The 23,146-nt window shown below is 45.7% G+C and overlaps 1 protein-coding gene across 2 annotated transcripts in view; it reads right to left on the bottom strand.

The window, feature by feature from the left end:
- Positions 1-23,146, bottom strand: part of LOC138468214 (xanthine dehydrogenase/oxidase-like) — a 1,072,878-nt gene that overhangs the window by 336,515 nt on the left and 713,217 nt on the right. For both annotated transcript variants that reach the window (XM_069608673.1, XM_069608674.1), the window contains exon 19: positions 17,242-17,361. In XM_069608673.1, coding sequence (XP_069464774.1) covers positions 17,242-17,361 — 120 coding nt within the window. The remainder of the gene's footprint in view (positions 1-17,241; positions 17,362-23,146) is intronic.

The following is a 23,146-nucleotide window of genomic DNA, read 5'->3' as shown; positions in this document are numbered from 1 at the left end:
GGGGTGGGGGTGTTGGGAGACATGGGTGGGGGCCTGGTGGAGGGTGCCCCTGGTGGCTGGGGGGTGGGGGTGGTGGGAGACATGAGTGGGGGCCTGGTGGAGGGTGCCCCTGCACTGCTGGGGGGTGGGGGTGATAGGGGACATGGGTGGGGGCCTGGTGGAGGGTGCCCCTGCACTGCTGGGGGGTGGGGGTGATAGGGGACATGGGTGGGGGCCTGGTGGAGGGTGCCCCTGGTGGCGGGGGGGTGGGGGTGGTGGGAGACATGGGTGGGGGCCTGGTGGAGGGTGCCCCTGGTGGCTGGGGGGTGGGGGTGGTGGGAGACATGAGTGGGGGCCTGGTGGAGGGTGCCCCTGCACTGCTGGGGGGTGGGGGTGATAGGGGACATGGGTGGGGGCCTGGTGGAGGCTGCCCCTGCACTGCTGGGGGGTGGGGGTGCAGGGGGAGATGAGCAGGTGTGCAGGGTAGTCCCCTGTTTTGTGGGCTGCCTGCAGGGGCCGTGGAGGGTGTACAGGGAACACCTGTGAGGACCCACCCAGCCTAATTGCGTGTGATAATTCCCGCACACCCCTGTAATACACGTACCTGGCCAAATCGCATGTGAGAATTCCCGCGCACCCCTGTAATACACGTACCCTGGCCAATCGCGTGTAGAACTTCCCACGCACCCCTGTAATACACGTACCAGGCCAAATCGCATGTGATAATTCCCGCGCACCCCTGTAATACACGTACCTGGCCAAATCGCATGTGAGAATTCCCGCGCACCCCTGTAATACACGTACCCAGCCGAATCGCGTGTAGAACTTCCCGCACACCCCTGTAATACACGTACCCTGGCCAATCGCGTGTAGAACTTCCCACGCACCCCTGTAATACACGTACCAAGCCAAATCGCGTGTGATAATTCCCGCGCACCCCTGTAATTCACGTACCCTGGCCAATCGCGTGTAGAACTTCCCACGCACCCCTGTAATACACGTACCAGGCCAAATCGCGTGTGATAATTCCCGCGCACCCCTGTAATACACGTACCTGGCCAAATCGCATGTGAGAATTCCCGCGCACCCCTGTAATACACGTACCCAGCCGAATCGCGTGTAGAACTTCCCGCACACCCCTGTAATACACGTACCTGGCCAAATCGCATGTGAGAATTCCCGCTCACCCCTGTAATACACATACCCTGGCCAATCGCGTGTAGAACTTCCCACGCACCCCTGTAATACACGTACCAGGCCAAATCGCGTGTGATAATTCCCGCGCACCCCTGTAATACACGTACCTGGCCAAATCGCATGTGAGAATTCCCGCGCACCCCTGTAATACACGTACCCAGCCGAATCGCGTGTAGAACTTCCCGCACACCCCTGTAATACACGTACCCTGGCCAACCGCGTGTAGAACTTCCCGCGTACCCCTGTAATACACGTACCCTGGCTAATCGCGTGTATGACTTCACGCGTACCCCTGATATGCACGTTACCCGCTTTGCGTTCCTTGTTTGGCAGCCCTGTAGACTGGTCCAGGGTTAGCGCAGCCCTTTGCGATGATTTAGCGATTTTGATGGCTTTTCCTTGCGCGAGGGCGTTCTTGGGGGCGTTACTGGCGCTGCTGCAGGGTCGCTGCGATACTCTGCGCCACGGCTGGTTTGGGAGCCTGTAATCCATGAATACGCTGTGCGCGGAAATCGGTTTTAGCGCACGTGCCTGGCGCAGACAATCGCACGCGGACACTCTGCGCCAGCCGCTTGCGACACTTTTCTGCGAAATTCTATGAATTACCCTGTCAATCTTTCCACTATTCTGTTGACTTGTGGATGGTACACTGTGCAAAACCTTTGTTGGAGTCTCAATAATTTGGTGATCTCACTGAAGAGCTTGTTTGTGAAATGAGGGCCTCAGGACATCACATATTCCCCACCTTGGAAATTCCTCTGATTAAAAATGTAGCTGCAGATTTTACATCAGCATGTATACAGCATGTATACATGGACCAGGTTTAATCCATTGGCAAAATGGGCAAAACACAGCAATTATATAAGGAAAGTTACTGCACCTGTTAGTCATGTCAATGAAATCGACATGAGCTCCTTGAAGGGCCCCGAGAAGTGGGACAATGTTACTTTCAAAGTCTTCAATGTGTGGCCAGGACTGAACATGTGGCATGTTGTACAGTTGGCCACAAATGTGTCTACATGTTCTAATAGGTGCGGAACGACCCAATCTTTGCTGATATCAGCAGCTATGTGCTGCTTGGGAGGTATGTGGGGTAGTGAAGCTGTTCCAATGTGATGGTGAACAATTCCAAAGGCATCACTACTTTATCTGTAATATTTTGGCTTCATACCATGTCAGTGGGTGATAATGTACACTCTTGAAAGGAGTGCCAGGTATTGGTTGAACAGCCAGGGAGAGAGGTTAGACCCCTGGGGGACACCACAGGTAGAGAAAAAGATAGCGGAGAGGAAAGACCCAAGTTGGACCTGGGAGAGTGGGTCCGAGAGGAAAGAAGTCAGCCACCCAGGTTATCATGGAGACGGTTGAGCAGGATGGCATGGTTGACAGTGTTAAAGGCAGAAGAGAGATCAAGCAGGATGAGGACGCAAGGGGTGTTAGAGTCAAGGTTGGAGAGCAGGTCTTCACGGATGTTCAGGAGAGCAGTTTCTGTGCTTCTGACTGCTCTGAAGCCAGACTGATGGTCATGAAGACAACCAACAGATTCAGTGTGGAGATGAAGCTGGGAGATGGCCAGTTTCTCCAGGAGCTTGACCAGGAAGGGAGTGATGGTGATTGGGCGATAGTTAGCCAGGCAAGAGGGGTCGGCAGAGGGTTTCTTAAGAAGAAGGTGCACAAGGGAGTGCTTCAGGGGGGATGGGAAGACTCCAGTGGTGAAGGGGTGATTGCCGAAATCAGCCAGGGCAGGAGCCAGGGAGTTGATGTGGTCCTTGATAGTGTTGGAGGAACAGGGGTGAACTTGTTTCGACGAGGCTTTCATAGATCGGACTTGTCTAGAAACCTTGTCAGTGGAGAACAGGGGACAGGAAGAGAAGGAGTGAGGAGAAGTGCCTGCAGAAGGGCCAGAGGAAGAGCAGGGAGTAGGGGGAGGGGATAGGAGGAGAGTGAGGACAGGATGTCCCGAGTTTTAGAGATGTAGTGAGAATCTAGTGCCGTGCAGAGGGCCTGGGAAAGGACAAAAGAGGTAGGGCTGTGGCAGGATTGGCCAGTTCCTTACAGATTTTAAAGAGTTCAGCCGAGTTCTTATATGCCGCAGAGACGCAGGCTTGGATGTGAGCTCTCTTCTTGGTTAGGACAGAGAGCCAGAATTGCCGTTGGAGCAGGCGGCAGGCCAGTTTGTCAGAGGATGCACTTGAAGCATGCCATTTCCTCTCGGCCACCATGCACTTGTGTTTTAGGGTGACGAGGTCTGAGTCGTACCAGGAGTTGCACTTGGCTTTGGGCTTCAGGTAGATTCTCATGACAGGGGCAAGGATATCAAGAGTATCATATATAGCAGAGTGGAGCGTGGAGAGGGCTGTGTCAGGGTGAGAGTCAGCCAAAGGGGGAGAGGGGTGAGAAGGTGGCGGCGAAAGCCTCAGCTGACACACGCTTCATGGGTTGGATGACCGAGAAGGTGGGTGGCAGTGATGGAAGTGGCTTGGCCTGAGGGGTAGGGAGGGTGAGGTGGGAGGAGAGGAGACAGTGATCACTCCAGGAGAGAGGAGTGGAGAGAGGAACACAGAGGGGAAGGTCTGAGGAGATCAGAACATCCAGAGTATGCCCTGCAGAGTGAGTCGGGCATCCAGGTGGATGTTGAAGTCACCAAGAAGGAGGAGCTGAGTGGTTGAGGCCAGGAGTGAGGAGGAGAGGTCCGTCCACTCAGAGAGGAAGGAGGAGATCTGACCAGGTGGCCGATAGATAGTAGCCACAGTAAGGGAAAGGCTAGGGGAGAGAGAGAGCAAAAACAAAGGGGTGATGGCTGGAAGGTTTAGACTGAATCTTAACCACTGGCATTGCTCGGGGCAACCCTCCAGACCATTGTTCTTCGCCTGCCAAGCCATTACAGAAGGGGAAAAACCATATGCAAATCAGGCATGGCCCCACCCCAAAAGGGGCAGTCCAGCCCGAACTGCTAGGTCACATCCCTTCTGCACGAGACCACAAGCATCCCCAAACATGTTTCGCCCTTGTTGGGGCTCATCAGTGAGGAGTAGCTTGGGTCTCTAGGCCCAGCAGGCACGGGACCCACGTCTGGGCATACCCGTCCCACTCGGGGTGACAAAGCAAAAACAAAGGGGTGATGGCTGGAAGGTTTAGACTGAATCTTAACCACTGGCATTGCTCGGGGCAACCCTCCAGACCATCGTTCTTCGCCTGCCAAGCCATTACAGAAGGGGAAAGACCAGATGCAAATCAGGCATGGCCCCACCGCAAATGGGGCAGTCCAGCCCGAACTGCTAGGTCACATCCCTTCTGCACAAGACCACAAGCATCCCCAAACATGTTTCGCCCTTGTTGGGGCTCATCAGTGAGGAGTAGCTTGGGTCTCTAGGCCCAGCAGGCTGTTTTGCTATTGTCACCCCGAGTGGGACGGGTATGCCCAGATGTGGGTCCCGTGCCTGCTGGGCCTAGAGACCCAAGCTACTCCTCACTGATGACGCCCAACAAGGCTGAAACATGTCTGGGGATGCTTGTGGTCTCGTGCAGAAGGGATGTGACCTAGCAGTTCGGGCTGGGCTACCCCTTTGGGGGTGGGACCAAGCCTGATTTGCATATGGTCTTTCCCCTTTTGTAATGTCTTGGCAGGCGAAGAAAGGTGGTCTGGAGGGTTGCCCAGAGCGGTGCCAGAGGTTAAGATTCATTCTAAACCTTCCAGCCATCACCTCTTTTGTTTTGCTAGGGGAGAGAGAGACCCTGCAGACGGGGCATTCAAAAGAGGAGTAGGCCTGCGTATGAGTGACAGAGGCAGGAATCCACTCAGGGAAGATCAGGGCTACACCCCCACCAGAGCGGTTGGACCTGGGTGCGAAGAGGATCTTGTAGCCATCAGGTAGCAGCATGTCAAAGCTAGTAATAGAAATCAGGAAAACAACCAATATATCCCATGACCCACATAACTAAGAACAGCACCCACACAATCGAAAACAGTCAAAACCCTTGGAATCCAAATGGACAACAAGCTAACCCTAGAACCGCAAGTAAATCCAATAATCAAGAAATGCTTCTTCCACCTACACATGATCAAAAAGATCCCACCATTCCTCTCCTTTGCACACAAAACACTAGCCATCATCTCCCACATCATGTCCAGCATAGACTACGCCAACAGCTTATACCTCGGAATGCCGGATTATCTACTGAAGAAACTGCAACGTATAAAGAACGCAGCGGCCAGACTTCTCCTCAAACCCTCACTCCTGAGCTAAAGATGCAACATTGGCTGCCAGTCAAAAAACTAATCACATTCAAAACAATGTGCATAACGCACAGAGCAATCCATGGTCAAGGAGCAGAATTCCTACAAAAGAAAATCACCATTTACCAAATGACCAGAAAAACCAGATCCATCAACAACATCTGCCTGAAACCTAAACTGTACACAAGGAAACAAGCAAAAATGTGGAAATGTGGAACTCCCTCCCGAGAGAAATACAAAACATGAAGGACCATCTAAAGTTCAGAAAACTCCTAGAAATCTGGCTCTATAACTCAGAATCGGACGAAAACTAATGAGTGACACCCACACCACACGGAATGAACACACTTATCACAAGACGGAGGAATAGACCATACCATGACAAATGCAGGGAGGTGGAGAGACCTCACAAGTAGGAGGGAGACCCGGGTTCCCATGGAGGGCCCTACTGGAGGCTAACAAGAGAGATGGGAGTGTCCTGGGTTGAACCACAGACAGAGGGCATAAGAGTTGAAGGGGAGAGAGGGCGACCAAACAGATAAACCACAGCTCCCAGGTATCTCAAGGGCACAGGGAAGAGGTGCCCCCCCAAGCACATCACAATACACGACATTGGCGGGGACCCCTACCATAGGTGACCAAAGCAGAGGCGGAACAACTGAGCGCCACCACTAACCAACTCACTAAAAGACTCATCCCTTTTACACCTCTCAAACCCTAACCAAAGAACAACCATACCTATATTGCACCACAAACCGCATGCACTTCACTACATGACAACAACGAAACAAACCACACATAACCTCGCATAACAACACATGACAACTACCGACCAAAAGAATCACACCTACGCTCAGGGAACGTTGTAAACCAAACTGAAGCTGCCAACAGCACATCACAGCTCTCTTCCGCTTTTCCCGTTTAGTCCTATTAACTTACCCTTCCCTCTTGTTTTTCAGATCTGCCAGAGCGCAAGGGGACCACTTCAGTGGTGATAGTGTGTGGTATAAATATCCTTTGACATAACATAACAAATATTGTGTATAGAAGTGACTTGTGTGCTGAGGAAATAAATAACTTTCCTAGTTGGCGAGATCCAGTTTATCCGATAACATTTTTATGAGAAACAAATCAGGGTAATTTCCTTTTTATCGAAGTGTACTTGGATATATTCAACAGTCCTCATCAATCCTTGAATATAAAAATGTATTTATCAAATATTGTTAACAAAATACATAGGTTTTTTACACACATACCTTGAGCATACCTGTACAAATAAACACTCTTCTCTATTCAGGACAAAGTGCAATACAGTGCCTATGTTTTATTTAATCTTATTCATACATGAATGGGTGATTCTGATCCTGAAATGCAGCTGCCCTCCTCTGTAAATTTGTATCAGGAGATTTAGATGGGTTATTTGCCTTTCTCCAGAAGGATTTCATTGCAATACTGTACACCTCTAACAGGTAACAAGGTACATTTACATCATTATGCAATCAATACAAATGTAGTAATGGCTGGAATGTTTTGAATGAATCTTAACATCTGTCATAGCTCTGGGTAACACTCTAGGCTGCCAGGGGGGCCTGGTCTAGCAATTCAGATAAGACCCCTCCCACTGGAGTCAGGACTAAGACGGATTTGCATAGGGCTGGTACTCTCCTGCAATGGCAAGACAGGCCTAAAACCTATAATGTTAAATCTTACCAAAGAATTGTTAGTGGTTAAGAGAAATTCATAACCTTTCACACATCACATTTCTTGGTTGCCAATAAATCATCATCATGCTTGTATTCCCATGATGATTATGGAGCATTCAAAAGGTTGCTGTCCTCATTCATACACTCAGTTTTCTCTTGGCAACACCTCTTCAAACACCAAACCTTACAATCTACAAAAATAAATATGAATAGTGTATTGCCTGTGCTTGATAGTTTAAACAAATATAACAATAGTGCTACCTTGCTCAGGTGATATATCATTAATTAGAACCCTGGAAGGGTGAATAACCCATCCCCATTGGTCAATTTAATGGCTACATGAGCCGGAATATCCTCTGATTATTCTTATAGCCAAGAGTTTTTCTTATAGCCCGCAAATTTGGCCTTTGCTTTTTTTGTAGCTCGGAAAGTCGAACACTAACAGTGCTTTAAACCCCTCTAGTGGCCTTCTTTAAAATAACATTTGCCTACAAATACCATGCTTTTTTCATTTTGTTTAAATGCATGACGGCTGGCGGTCCCAGTGAAGTCATAGAGGTACCCCTTTACTTGTCCCTCGTTCCCCCCTATTCCGTGGGCCCGAGCACTCACCTCAGGCTGTGCTCCCTGACCTACCTTCCCTGTGCCCCCTCCCTCCTCACTGCGCACTCACTCACCCCCCTCAACTATTCTTTCTCTGCTATCCCTCACTCTTCCGTGGTCCTCGCTTGCCTTCCCTGTACTCCTCCGGTCACCCCTCTTTGTGCTCTGTCGCACACTCACACCTGCTAACTCTTCCCTCTGAGGGCATGTTTCAAACCCCCCTACTGACCTCTTTACTGACCCTCTGTGTGCCCACTCACTACTCACTGAGTATCCACTCTCTCATCACTTGACTCGCATCTTCGCTAACTCACTCCTCTCTGTGCCCACCCACTCCTCACTCTGTATCCCCTCTCTCACCACCTCACCTCTTTCTGTGCCCACTTAATCCCACTCTCTCCCCTCATTCCCCCTCTCTCTCGCCCTCTCACCTCTGGTGAGCTCCAGGATCCAGGATGAATGAAACGAATAATTTACTATAAATAAGAATTGAAGTCCCCAAAAAAACAATATAATAGTAAAAAAATAAATATATTATGAAATGAACTCTTTTCTCTTTAGCCACGGGTTCGAATAGCTTTTTCTCATGTTGCTTTTCATGTTATTTATAAATCTAAATATTCCACGTGGAATATTTAAGATCCCCCAAAAATATCTATATATTTTTACATAAACTTTTTGTATGTTTGCCTATGGGTTCTAATAGCTTTATAGACCGCGCCCTCGGGATGTACCGTCGTTATAGTCCCTCACAGGTCGTTAAAGGCCCTCGCGAATCTTCAGGGCCCATAACGCCCGGTACGGCCCTCGCTGCAGGTTTATAAAGCTATACTAATTGCCTGTGCAATAGTTGCGAAATCTGTGTGTTAATGCCCATGTCATTTTGTAATTCTTTGAATCTAAAGTATTCAATGTGTGATCTTCCTCGATGGTGAACTCGAATGCTAAATCTTTTCATTCTCAAATTATTCTATTTGAACACCTTATTGTGGTATTTATTTATTTCAGTTTCAACATTATTGCCTGATGTCTAAATCTGCTTAGGAAGATAGCGAGCATCGCTCTGTGATAGGACTTTCTATTATTTTAGCAGCAGTTCTATCACTGAAATGTTTGTCTATAAATATATGTAGACATGAGCACCCTTTAACTGTCCCCCTGTACTATGGATGTTTGTAACTCCAAACCCATAAGGTCATTTTATGTAAACTAGGATGTTTTTTTTTTTTAAAAAAAAGGAAATATTACATTAGATTTTTTTTTACTGAAAGAATAAATTGGATAATAATACTAAGGCGGTTTCGTCTTTGAAAGGGCTTTTTACCCCTCTGATACCTTTATTGATTAGTTTATATTAACCTTTATTGTCTCATCATTCTAACTGATGCCATTTTGAGTATGGAGTTCTGTCCCTGCTTCACCACATGGGAAGCGTTTCAAATGTACTCTTTGCACCACATGGACACAAAGTATTGATACTCCGATGGACCTGACCCCTCTTATATTTCCATTGCTTGAGTATTTACTTTGCACCAAATCTGGGTCGAAACCCCAGTTGGATACTGGATAAGAATTGATTATTTAGTGCCCATTGCTCCAGTCTGGTAAAAAGGACATGCCCACATATTTGGCAAAAGGAGTCCAGCAGTGAGATGGATTTGTACAACACTGGACTTCCCCTAAACCCCTTTTTGTAGATTGGGTAAATCATGACCAACATTCAAGCGTTTGTTTAGGTTTCAGATTCTATAATAGCATTGAAGCCAATTGTCAGGATGGGTGCCCACAAATCTGTTTTGGACAAAACAGATCTACAGGAATACCATCCGGACCTGGACTGCGATTCATATCTTTGCATGTCTATAGCTTCCTTTACTTTCTTTGTTGAACATTCCTCAATTAGTATTGGCTTATTGAACACAATGGGATTCCCACTTTCTACTTGTTCAGACAACAGTCTTTGTATAGTGAGGAAACATGTTGCCCCCAGTGGGAATCAGGTACAACTGTTTTTGCAATGCTCTTTTTATGTTTGTACAAGGGGCCGGAGGACACTAATTCCCAAAATGTCTTTGTATTCTTATCCACAGCTGCACTAACTAACTTCTAAGCCTTTGCTTCCAGTTCTTTTTTGCAGGTGTAGGGGACCTGTTTGGACTTTGCCAATTCAGTGATAATATCCCTTGCAGGGGTTTGGATTCTTAATTAGAGCCAGGAGTTTATGCTTAGTCATGGCACACCCTTATTTAATCCATCTGCTAGCGCAAACTTTCTGGGAATTTCGACATGTAGTCTGGAAAGCTGTAGTGATATTGGTTCTGAGATTACGCAATAAATGTAGGGCCTGGTTAGTTTCCTGTTAATAATGTCTTTATCAGCATAAAGGTGTCCTCAATTACTCTCTTCTAAAAGTGGTTATTTTCTATTGATTTCCACTTTAAGGTATGTTTTGTCATATTTGGTGTTGTCCTATCCAAGTATGAATAGTTCGGGCCCAGTGGACCGATAGAGGTCATTTGAACTGCAGTATAGCAGGAAGATATTCACTTATCACATCATCAGCAATGTAAAAATCATTAATCAAGTTCCAGTAAGATGCTGGGAAGCAAACGTAATCTATAGATGAATTGCCTTGATTCCGAATAAAAATGTGACTATCTAGACTGTCGCTTGGATTGCGACCATTGACAGTTCTAAGGCCCCATTGGTACCGCCATATATAGAGCCTTAGCCGGTTAGCAAACATGCAAGGATCGCGCCCTCAAGAAGGTTAAATCCATTGCAGTAGATCTTCAGTTGAATCAAGCAAATTAGAAGGAGACCCATTGCTAATTTTTAGGTTAACATCCTAACCAATGATAAATATGGACTTTTTGCTACAACCTTGTGCAAGTTTTGTATCAAGAAGATTTTTAAAGCTTGTTAAGCAGCTTTCTAATTTTGATTTATGAGGGCTGTTATAACAATGAGTAAATACCAATGCATCAGCATTATCTACCCTAACTTTAACAATCTGCAAAAAATGGACTTCTGGGTCAACTGAAACCCTACTACATTCTAAGAACGATTTTACCAATATTGCCATGTCACGAACGTGTCTGCTTCTTGAATGTTTTGGGCTTTAATTTGGGTTGTTACTTACCCATCAAGGTATAGGTCTTCAGTAGTCCAGGTCTCCTGTAAGGGGATAATATCAAACTGGGTCAAAATGTGAATGATTTCAGGTCTTGCCCATTTGTTTGTTGCCCCTGCAATGTTCCAAGATAGCTGACCGTTGGGACAAGAGCTGTCATAGGCATCATACTCGGGAACTCAGATGTTGTACACATTGGTGCCATATTTTTCAGAGTATCTACGGTGGCATGGAAAATCTGTCAATCAATTTGCTTAAGCGTGGACAGCACGTCAAATTGGTTCCTTATCGGATGACAGCGAAATCCACTAAAGAACAATTTGTATTACTTGATTTAGAGCACTTCAGGTTGCTGTTATTAGAATAGTTATCGTTATATCTGTTGGCCACCCTACCCCTCAGAGCCTGGTATGTATCACCATTACTGGTTCTAGAGTCTGACACGGTGTAACATCTGCTATTGCTCTTACCTGGTCTGTTAGGATTGCTTGCTTTCAGGGTTTGGATTGAATAATCGTCAGCAGGGTAAAAGAAAGAAAATGGAATCACCCTCACACCAGTGAGCTCTCTTTGCCTGCCAACATTAGATCTGATAATATAGTCTGCTACAGTAGGATTGGAAAAGGATTGGAAGAGGTGATTACTATCGCCTGGGACGGATTTAGTAGTGTTCTCTACCCAACGATTTTTTCTTTCCATTCTTACCCCTCGAGGGTTGATCACCGGGGCCATTATATTGGTGTTGATCCAGTGAGTTACCCTAATCAATGACAATGTTGATTCTTTGCGACGTGCAAATAAAGATGTCACCTCCACTTTTACCCCCACAGTGGTAAGGCCACTTGAGGTAGACTTAAAGTCAAATGGGATGAATTTATATTGTTAGATATATCTGTACGAGGGAAATGTAAATTTGAATGCAGCATGAACAATTGCCTCTACATCTACTCTGCCGTTAGTTGCTGGATTAGTAGAAATCTCTAAGACATTTGGGGCCCTGTCCTAACTACATGCTTTAACGTTTTCTTGGAATCCCACTGTCTTCCCGAATCTTGGCAGACTGCTGTCATTTCTCTTATTTAAAAAATAAAAAGGGCCTAGTGACTCACCACGTTCATATAGACCTATCTCACTCATGGATTTCCACTTCAAAGTATTTGGCAAGATAGTCCTAGCTAGAATCATATTGTGGATGGAGAGTAAGACCGTTATCTCAGAATTACAGTTGGGGTTCAAAGAACGATTGGGATCAATTAAACAGGCTGTGAACCTCTACCTTAAAGTGGCAAATTCCATTTGGCTAAAGAAGGAAATAATTTACATGTCCTTTATCGATGTAAAGACTGCCTTCAATAAAAATAATATAAGGAAATCTTGGTAGCACCTTATTGAATATGGCTGCCCGGAACTTGCTGATGCACTCTAATACATGTGAGGTCAGGCATGGGAGGACAGTGTACCTCGTGGTTCCCAGTAGAATCAGGAGTTTGTTAGGGCTAAGTGCTGGCCTAAATCCTTTTTTGTCTTATGTTAACAAGCTTATGGAAAAATCGAATCAGAAAAAGGTGGATGTTCCGCATTTTGGATATTCTCCAATTTCAATACTTGCTTATGCGGACGATACAGTCTCAATTGCGAGGACTCCTCATGCATTGCAGATGCCTTTAGACACTTATTCAGAATGTATGAAAGTCTTTGACCTAGAGGTCTCAAAATGAGGAAATGAAGACATGTTATCACAAACACCAAACTAGACAATGTAATACTCCACCTTTCCATATGTACGGCATCAAATTGGAAATTATGAAATCCTATAATTATCTGAGTGTAACTTTTACATCTACCATGTCTGGCAAAAATCACTGTCTTAAGCAACTTTCTACAATGACTCAGTCTATTGTGGTATTTTTTGTTTCGCAAAAGCCTATAAAAGATATCCTCTGGAGATGTTGCTTGGGGTATGCTCATCTAAAGTAAAGGCAACCGTAACATATGGTATGGGGATCTGGGGATACTCAAGTTTACATTTATTTCAGGTATGGGAGAATACATTTATAAAACAACTTTGGAATTTCCTCTGCTGCAAATTTTGCTGCACACACAGAACTAGGCTAGACTTTTCTAGAAGATTAACTTTCCCTAGAAACCATATTACTTTGGCTTAGACTTTGGTACAATGATAAGGCTATTCTATCTCATCGAATCGTGGGTCATATCTTAACTTCAGAAAGGAACCCATTATTAATACCCTAGCTTAGTCATATCAAAAAATGGTCATAAAAGATACATTTGGTCAGTATCTTTTCAAATCCTTCTGCAATACAGCTGTATGTGAAAAGACTTTTTTTTTAAAAGTCACAAGAGAAAAAGATTTACTCTGACCGATCTTCTTTTGATCGGAACACCGGCATTGTAAATGTATTTTTTTCTAGAGACCTTTCAAATGTGGCTTCCCTTTTCTTTTTTTACATATTCGGGGGTTTTAAACCCCCAAGCCGCCCATTGTTCCTCCCTGCGCCCCACTGACCACCCCCCATGCCCAACTGGCCCAATCCAAAACACATACATACACACAACACACACACATGCACCCCCGAAACCCCATCTCTCCTCCCCATCCCCCCGGCCCCCTCACTCCCCACTCGCCGAAACCAAAACACATACATACATACAGACAACACACACACCAACACATACACACCCACACACATACTCGTTCTTCTGGTCCTGTCCTACCGGGTCCCAAATTGCCTGTCAGCCCCTACGCAAACTTGTGTGCGACAGGGCGCGACAGATGGATTTAGAAAGACTGCTCTGTGCAAAGACTGCTCTGTGCAGTCACAGAGCAGTCTTTCTAAAATGGTTTTTAAGAGAAAAGATCTTTAGAGAAAGATCTGTTCACTTAAGACCATAAATACACGAGCAAATACAGAGTATAAAACTTGTCTCTTTGAGCTGATTACCTCAACAAGAGAAATCAATGAACTCTGTACATCAGCTAATCAAAATCATTTAATAATCTCAAGTATGCAAATACAGAGTTATCTGGGCCACTCGAATTCTACGAAGGACCGTTTATTATTACCAAAGCCCGTTTTAATCTGCTCCCACTGAAGGCTGTTATTTCAGAAATGTCAAGTCTGAGATGCTAATGAAATATGTGAGCTCTGTAAGGAGCAAAGGAAGATTTGCTACATTTTTTGTTTATCTGTACAGTGTTAGATAATACCCGAAAACGGACATTTATACTTGTAGAGGAGCAAGTGAATGCTTTCTCACTGGTTCCCGCCCCCTCACAACTGACATATTGGAACAGCAGATGAAGAGCTATGGATGGGACCTCTTGTGTAATCCCACTACTGCATTAAGTGTATGAGAGACGTTATGCACCAGACAGCCATATAGAATGTACCCTGGCACTGACATTGTGGATGGATGCTGCATGGAAGGATGTCAGCATGCACCTATGGACATCATGGAGTGTTAAATGAAATCTGCCGAGGGCTGAGTGATGTCATAAAGAACATATATGAACCTATGCTGAAACAATATGAAAATACTTAAGAGTGATGATGTAACTGAAGCACCAAGAGAAATATGTACCTAAAACCAAAGTAATCATGGATATAAAGAAGAATAAAGTAACTTACTGGTTAATAACTGTAAATATGCATTAACACACGATAGATGAGGCATATAGAATGAGGCATATAGAAGCTTCCTATAGAGGAATATATAATGTGGCAAGGACGGCCATGATAGGAAAATGGACGCTGGCTCATGTCGAATTCAACCAAGCTACCTCAGAAACAGACCAAGGCTGCAGAATCAGGAGATACTGGAAATACAGCGTGTGTGCAAAATAACAATAAGGTTGGCCTGGGATCAAGGATACTATTTTAAGAAATAATTGTAAGTCACAAGGGGAAATTACACGGATAAGCCCTGGAAGTGAGACATTCCCCTTAGATTAAGGAAGAACAGCCAAAGTATTGGACAATTAAAAGTGTATGAAGTGTGTGCAAGGTAGAGTGAGCAAGTCTCTAGAGGCCAAGAGCACCATAGCAGTAAAGACGAGGCTGAAATAGATATAGTCGTGGTCTCTTCACATGTGATTCAGTAGTTGAAGACAAGGGCTATTCATTAGAGCCTCAGACGAAGATAGTGGTGTGCTCACACTCCCTCAAATGTTCCAGGACAGTGAGCAGGCTACAAGGTCAACTACAGATGGAATACTTTGGCTTATGGTTGACCGTTGAGGGATAATGGATTAATTGGGAAAACAGGATGTCATCTGATGCAATTCAAAGCACCTAGATTTCGTTTCACGTACATGCTGCTAAAGAGCCGGACGTCCAAGGTTAGGATGGTATGCCAACCAATCAGAGGGTCTAAGAGGCAACCTAACATACAATGATGCATGGACCAATCCGCTGCCATTTTGTCTGCTATAATCAGTACTATACACATTTAGAGGTAGATCAAGGCGTGTCCTACAGATAAGGGGTAGCCAATGATGTATCAATTCTTATATGTTCTATATGTTCCCCTAACTAATCCCTTCCTTTGATAGGTTTTATGATTTACCACGTAGGATGAGGTTATAGATGACGCATATTGGGGTATAAGATCTCTATGTAATCAAGCTACTGTGTGAGCGTGCATGCATCAGTCAGATGCCTGTCAGTTCTTCCTGCTTTATTAAATGAGAATAAAGTAGTAAATTGCCATATTCCTTGAGTCTGTTCAGTTATTTGGTGTCAGATCTTTATTTGTAATTCCATCTCGCACAAGAAACGCTTCAAGGTGTTGGAGCACATACCTCTTCTGTGATACTACAATTTTGCTCAGTGTATGCCTGCAATGTACTTTATATTACCAGCAAATGTAATGGCTGTTGCCTGGTCCTTACTGACATATTTAAGGTTGGTGATGAACACTAGGAAAAGTTTGTTATTGACTGCCAATTCCTGACTTGTCTTAATGTTTGTATGTTTGATAATGAATAAATCTGTATTTTATATTTCTGATACATTTGATGTATTACTTGTAAACATGAATTGTATGTTTTAAAGGAATCCTCTTCTGAAATAATCAAACTATGACTGACTGACTAAGGGTGCTTTGCTGGTCATTAGGAGTTGGGATAGTGGGTAGACCATCATGGACTCGTTTCGAGGCGATGTTTTGTAAGGCCTGCTTGATCTCATGAAAGTCAGTGAAACTGATCCTTTACACACCCAGACACAGCTTGCTAATAGAGACTGGTGCACAAATTGGTCTCGTGCCTCTGGGCTTGTGGGGAATGGAAAGCGGCTCAGGAGAAATCCACTAACCTCTTTGCCTGACAATGCATCAACCCAAGGTTTCTTATGAAAACAGAAGCATGCAGGAACGGGGCATCAACCTACTGTTTACTTTTAATGTTTCTGTAAGTTTGTGTCTGTTGTTTCCTTGGAATTATTTTTATGTTTGTTCACTGCCTACCAATTTTTGAACATGCACGTTCTCAATTTGTTGAATTTCCCGCTCATACGATAACGTTGTGGTTGTAATATTGTTGTTCCTGCTTTGTTTTTGAGGTAAAATATATGTGATTTACAAAAGAACAACACCGTACTCTGTAATAAGGCATTTAATTTGTATTTGAAAATTACAAATAAAGTTAAAAAAGATTCACAAGCAGACATTTTTTTTTTAAAAGCCTACTAAGCAGAAGGGGAAAATAAGCCCTAATTAATAATTGCTTCATGTCTGCAAATAAGGTCGTGTCTGTGAACACGGAAGTTGGGTTGGTGAGTTGATGAGTTGGGGTAACTAGGAAGCCATAGGGCAGATGGAGCAGATGGAGCAGAGGTGATTGAGGGATGACTGAAATGATCCATAACCAGAAGCGGGAGGGCAACAGGCTTATGACATGGGGTTGTAAAGGAGCTCAGAGGTTGGGCAGCTCACATGGCTTAATTTCTCTGCTTCGATACACAAGTTTACCTTAAAGCCTCTCTTTGAGTCCCCTTCGATTTGATGCACACAAGAATTTACCAGCCTTTTCAGTGCAATCATGTGCAATTGGAAAACAAATATGTTAGCATTAAAATTTCATGGCACTGCACAAAACAAAAGTGAGTGATTGGACCCCAGGCCTTCCTCATTTATGCATTCTGATGAGGACACTTATCTGTTTTTAACCTCATTTGTTCCTCTTAACACCCCAGCAGCCTTTCATTGTTTCTGCGGTTCTGCTTGACATGATTGCAGGTAAATGGCTAAAATCCACTCATATAATATATCAAGGGAACAAAGTTTATTGGTAAGGGGTAGGTTTGCCCCTAGGAATGACAAAGGTTGCTGGGACTGTGCAGTCAGGTAGCTCCTTCTGGTTGTCTCACCTGTATTGTTATAATGTGTGGCAGGTCTTCATATGTGATCTTCACTGCTTTGGCTGCTCTCTGAGCATGTTCTTGCGTATCCGCAACAACCGCAGCAATAATGTGCCCAACGCAAGTTACCTGCACAAAGGAAATCACACTCTGTTAGCAAAGCCAGGCACACACAGGTTGCTTCTATCAGATGTTAGGGGCATTTTCATAGATTGTAAATCCCCCATAATTGTGTAGCCAATATACAGCCTGTCTCAAATACAACAATTTATGTTCTCATTTTTATTCAATGCAAAATTCATCTTTGTGGGTGAGAATTTACAACAATCACTAATTCTGCAACTTTGAAGCCTTTACCACTACATGCTTTTTTACCGCTCACATAATCCACCTTCTACAGTCACAAGTAGGGAGGAACTGAACACTCAGCAACATGAAAAGCCAAGTTGTAACCTATATTTTGAGGAAACAAATAACCGTGGTTTCCGGCAGTTGGGATATGATAAGCAATACACCTGGGAACGTAAAATAAGGATAAATACTGTGAAGAATTCTCAGCAGGAGTACAAGAATGAGTAGGGGCGAAAAATACCCACTCAGCCCTCACATTTATACAAACCAAGAGCCAACACAATCATAAAGGTTTAACAGCCATAGTTAAGAGGTATACCTCCTTTACCTTTTGTGGTAACGTGGGCCGAGGGAAGGCTATACTCTCAAGAGGAGTGTGAATGTCATTTAGTAGCGACACAAATAGCAAAGTGCATCAGTCCAAAATAAAAAAATGTCCAATCAAGGTTGCATATAAGTATATATATTTTAATAAAACACCCCATCTGCAAAATAACTAAACAGAAAAACACTACACAAAACCCACCCCTGAGGAAAGAACAGAGAATAAGCAAAGATAACACAATGCAGCACTCTGAGTAATGAATCAGGAGTGTAAAGCAATAAAAAAACTCAATTGTCTGTAAAAAGGATTTGTTTCTTGGATGAAAAAAGGGAATTAATGATCTAACAACTCTATGACCCAGAACAGGATCATGGGGGCAATTAATAATCAATAGTAACATTTTGTAGCTCTTGGTTGTTCAGCAGTGCAGAACAAGACTTTTGACACTGGCCTGATTAGAAGAGTTCACAAGGCAACACCGCAGGGTCCTGATGGGTCATATGTGTAGAACGGTTCTTAAAAACACAGCTCCGAAAAGGTTAATGGCGAAAACACTACGATTCCAGTGGGTCCTGGCTCTAAGTGTGCTCTGAGCCGCAATCCAGGGGACCAGGGGCAAGATGAGTCATTTTCTTGTGCTCCCAAATATGGGGGAGGCTGGCTTACAACTGCAGGGGTCTTTCTACACAGTAAGGTCCTGAGTACTGCTGTGACTGGCAGAGCAGCAAGTCTTGTCCTGCAAGCATCAATTCACTACCACTGGTCCCTGGGGATGGTTAGTGAAACGAGCTTCCCTCTGCCTTGGACTCCCAGTCTTCACCTCACTTGCAGAGGATTTTGGAAAGACCAATTCTCCCAATAGAGGTCCAATGAAATCTTCTTCAAGCGATGATCCAAAAGACGATTCATAGAAGTGGTGTGAGGCCACTTATTTTAAAGGTAAAAACCTACAGGTGATTGGACTAAAGCTAGCTTGATTTGGGGGTCCAATCCATGCTCTTTAAATGAGTGGACTTTGCCCTGCTGACATCACACCCAAAGTGCTTTGCACTACAGGAAGTACAGATCTCCCTCAGGTCACACTAACCCGATCCCAATCCATTTGAATATAATCAAAGGCCTTTAGATATGCATCACCATCGTGTGAGGCTACTTCGTTTGAATGGACGGGCTTCTTTGATGCTTGGGCCCAGGGTAGCTGCATGCTGTGCTGCTGTCCCAGGCGGAGGGTGTCACCTGCCCTCACAAAGTGATCAAAGAGGCGGCATGGCCATTTGGTTCCTGGACTGTCATTTGACAGACTCAACCTGTCTGGTAAGAGTACACATCACCTTCCACAGCTGTGCTTGAGCTGGCCTATGTGTGATATCAAATTGGATGTGGCTGAAATGATATATGATACGATATGTCATTTATAACATGCCTGTACCCAATTGTTTCTAGGCGTGACAAGACAAGGAGGGGGAAAAAAAGGGAGGACAAAACAACGATATGACTAGGCCTTTGGTCATTCAGAACACGCAAGTGCAGGGAGGGGGGAGGGGAGAAGTGCAAAAAAAATGGGGTGGAGAAGTGCAAAAGGGAGGGGGGATGGAGAAGTGCCAGGAATCAAAGGGTGCAGCCAGCGGGTGGCTCATAAGTGCAGAGAGAAGGGATTGTAGGGTTACAGATACAGACCACCAAGTGCTGGGGGGCCAAAAGGCAGTGCGAGGTGCAACTGGACAGGCAGGGACCTGGGCCCAAATTCAGAGGGTGGCCAGGTGACCAGTGCGTGGAACAGACGGGTCACCAGCAGGGGAGAGGAAGAGAGAAAGCAGAAGCAAAGAGGAAGGTCTTGAGTTGCTTTCGGAACCAAAGATAGTTCTGCTGCTCAAGTTTGAGAGAGGCAAGAAAGGCTGTTCCAGAGGGAGACCCTAGCCGAAGAAAGAGATCTGCCCCAACTCTCTGCTTGGAAAAGTGGCTGATCCTCAGAGAGTTGGAGGTGGATGAGGGGAGAGCCTGAGAAGGGAGCTACTTAGGAAGAGAGAATTGGGGGTAGTGCAGGCCCAGGCCCCAGAAAACCTTGTGGACAATGGAGAGGGTCTTGAACTTGATCCTTGCCTCCACTGGGAGCCAAAGAAGAGATTTCAGAGTTGGAGAGATACGATCCCTGGGCTTGAAGCCAAGGACAAGTCTTGCAGTCCTGTTCTGGATAAGTTGTAGAGGATGGGGAGTAGAGGCTGGAAGATTTGGAAAGAGGCTGTTGCAGTAGTCCAGCCTTGAGAGGACCAGAGCTCTAGACACAGTGAGCTTCTGGGGGAAAGTGAGGAAGGGAAGAATACCTCTCAGGAGGTGCAGCTGATAATTTGAAATCAGAAATGTGAGGAGAGAAGGAGAGGGTGGAGTCGAAGATGACCCCAAGGTTCTTAGCCTCACAGGTAGGAGAAGGGAGAGGACCCAGAGTGTGCGGCCAGAGAGAGAGAGGAAAGGAGGGAGCTGGTGTTCCGATGAGGAGGATCTCTGTCTTACTGGCATTGAGGCAGAGATCATTAGCAGCACACCACTTCTGAATTGAAGACAGACAGTCAGGAATGAGAGAGGAAGTAGAAGCGGCCGAGGGGAGCCTGAGAGATAGCTTGGTGTCCGCCACAATAACACTGAATGTTGGAGCAGAGAGCAGCGATGCAGTGGGCGATAGGATCCAGGTATTGGTTGAACAGCCGGGGAGAGAGTTTAGACCCCTGGGGAACACCACAGGTAGAGAGAGAGATAGAAGAGAAGAAAGACCCCAGTTGGGCCTGAGAGGGCTAGTCAGTGAGAAAGGAGGTCAGCCAGGCCAGGGCCTGATCAGTGATTCCCAGGTTATCACAGAGGCACATGAGCAGGATGGCATGGTTGACTGTTCCGAAAGCAGAAGAAAGATCAAGGAGAATGTGGACAGATGGAAGGTCAGAGTCACGGTTGAAGAGCTGGTCTTCATGGATGTTCCGGAGAGCAGTTTCTGTGCTTCTGGTGGTATTAGTATATTTGTTCGGTTTTATTAGACCAAATGTTACATTTGACCGAGTATGACCAGTAACATTCGATCGAATAAAACCGATCAAATAGGCAAAACGTGCCGAACATAGGGAGCAGGGGTTGTGGGGTTGTCCCCCGCTCCATATGTTCGGCATGTACTAGCCTTTGGGGGTTGCAGGGGTGTCCCCCGCTTTCTCAAGAGTCGACGCAGGGGACCAGAACAAAAAGAAAACAAAAGAAAAAAGGATCCTGCGGCGTAGGACCCACGTTGGAGGGACGGATCTGATGCCGCAGGGCTGAGGTGGACCAGGCGTCAAGATAACAGGTAAATGGGGGCTGGGGAGTGGGGAATGAAACTATTATTTTCTCCAAAACCTGCAAAAGCTGACCGGAATTCAGTCAATTATACCCAAACCCTTCTGGCCTCTCTGAAGCCAGTCTGATGGTCATGGAGACACCCAACATATTCAGTGTGAAGGTTAAGTTGGGAGATGGCCAGTTTTTCCAAGAGTTTGCCCAAGAAAGGAGTGATAGAGATCAGGTGATAGTTAGCTGGAGAGGAAGGATTGGCAGAGGGCTTCTTAAGGACGGGGTGCACAAAAGAGTGCTTCAGGGGGGTTGGGAAAGTTCCAGTGGCAAAAGAGTGATTACAGAAATCGGCCAGGGCTGGAGCAAGAGTGTCGATGTGGTCCTTGATGGTTTTGGAAGAACAGGGAAGAACTTGCTTTGATGAGACTTTCATAGATCATACTTGTTTAGAAACATCGTCTGGGGTGAACAAAGGAAAGGAAGAGAAGGTAGGAGGAGAGGAGGCCACAGGCAGGTCAGGCATGGAGGAAGAGGAGGAGGAAGAGTGTTGTGGACAGGATGTCCAGAGTTGTAGTGATGAAATGAGAGGCCATGGCTGTGCAGAGGGCCTGGGAAGGGACAGGAGAGGTAGAGACTGCAGCAGGGTTGGCTAGCTCCTTGCAGATTTTGAAGAGTTCGGCCGAGTTGTTAGATGCTGCGGAGACACAGGCTTGGATGGTTACTCTCTTCTTGGCGAGGATAGAGAGTCTGTACTGCCTCTGGAGCAGGCAGCAGGCCATTTTGTCAGAGTGTGCACCTGTAGCCTTCCACTTTCTCTCAGCCACCCTCCACTTGCATTTTAGGGTGACGAGATCTGAGTCATACCAAGAGTTGCATTTGGAATTAGGCTTCAAGTGGATCCTCATGACAGGGGAAAATACATCAAGAATGTCAGAGATAGAAAGATGGAGTTTAGAGCGGGCTGTGTCAGGATGTGAGTCAGCTAAAGGTGTAGAAGGAGGAGAGAACGTAGCGGCGAAAGCCTCAACTGTCACATGCTTCATGGGTCGAATGACTGAGAAGGTAGTGGGCAGTGTTGGGATCGGCATGGCCTGGGGGTAGAGAGAGAGAGATAGGAGGAAAGGAGAAAGGGTTAACTCCAGGAGAGAGGAGTGGTGAGAGGGGTGCAGAGGGGGAGGTCTGAGGAGATTAGAACATCCAGTGTGTGCCCTGGAGAGTTGGTCAGGCCAGTGGGAAGAATAGAGAGACAGAGGGAGTCACAGAGGTTGCAAAAGAGTCCTGCAGAAGGACAAGAAGCATCCAGGTGGATGTTAAGGTCTCCGAAGACACGAAGTTGAGAGGTAGAGGCAAGGAGGGAGGAGGAGACATCCGCCCACTCGGAGAGGAATGTGGCTCTCTGGCCGGGCAGCTGGTATATAGTGGCCACAGTGAGAGAAAGGTCAGGAGAGTGAGAGATCTTGCAGACCAGGCATTCAAAGGAGAAGTAGTCCTGCATAGGAATGATAGACGCATGGATCCACTCCGGGATAATCAAGGCTACACCCCCACCGGGACTGTTGGTTCTGGGCACGGAGAGGATCTTGTAGCAATCAGGAAGGAGAGTGTCAAAGCTTGTGACAGAGTTGGCCATGAACCATGTCTCGGTCAGACGGAGGACATCCAGATCGAAGTCTTCCAGGAGACGTTGATCATAAGTAGTGCTATGCACTATGCCTTTATTCAGGTATAGCTTTATTATTAGAGTTTATCCTGCCACCAACATGGACTATTTTTAATCATCATATAATCATCATAGTTTTGGTACAGGGATGTATATCTTAAATGCAGGCCCTGCGGTGCAGAGACTTGGCTCTCACCACAACTGTCAAATGGGCAACTGTGTGACCTCTGAAACTGCTCTGTGCCATCGGTAGAGCAGGCGCGTAAAATCAG

The sequence above is a fragment of the Ambystoma mexicanum genome, chromosome 4q (assembly GCF_040938575.1).
Source record: "Ambystoma mexicanum isolate Mex_15411 chromosome 4q, UKY_AmexF1_1, whole genome shotgun sequence".
Classification (NCBI taxonomy): domain Eukaryota; kingdom Metazoa; phylum Chordata; class Amphibia; order Caudata; family Ambystomatidae; genus Ambystoma; species Ambystoma mexicanum.
This window is presented reverse-complemented; position numbering and strand designations above follow the sequence as displayed.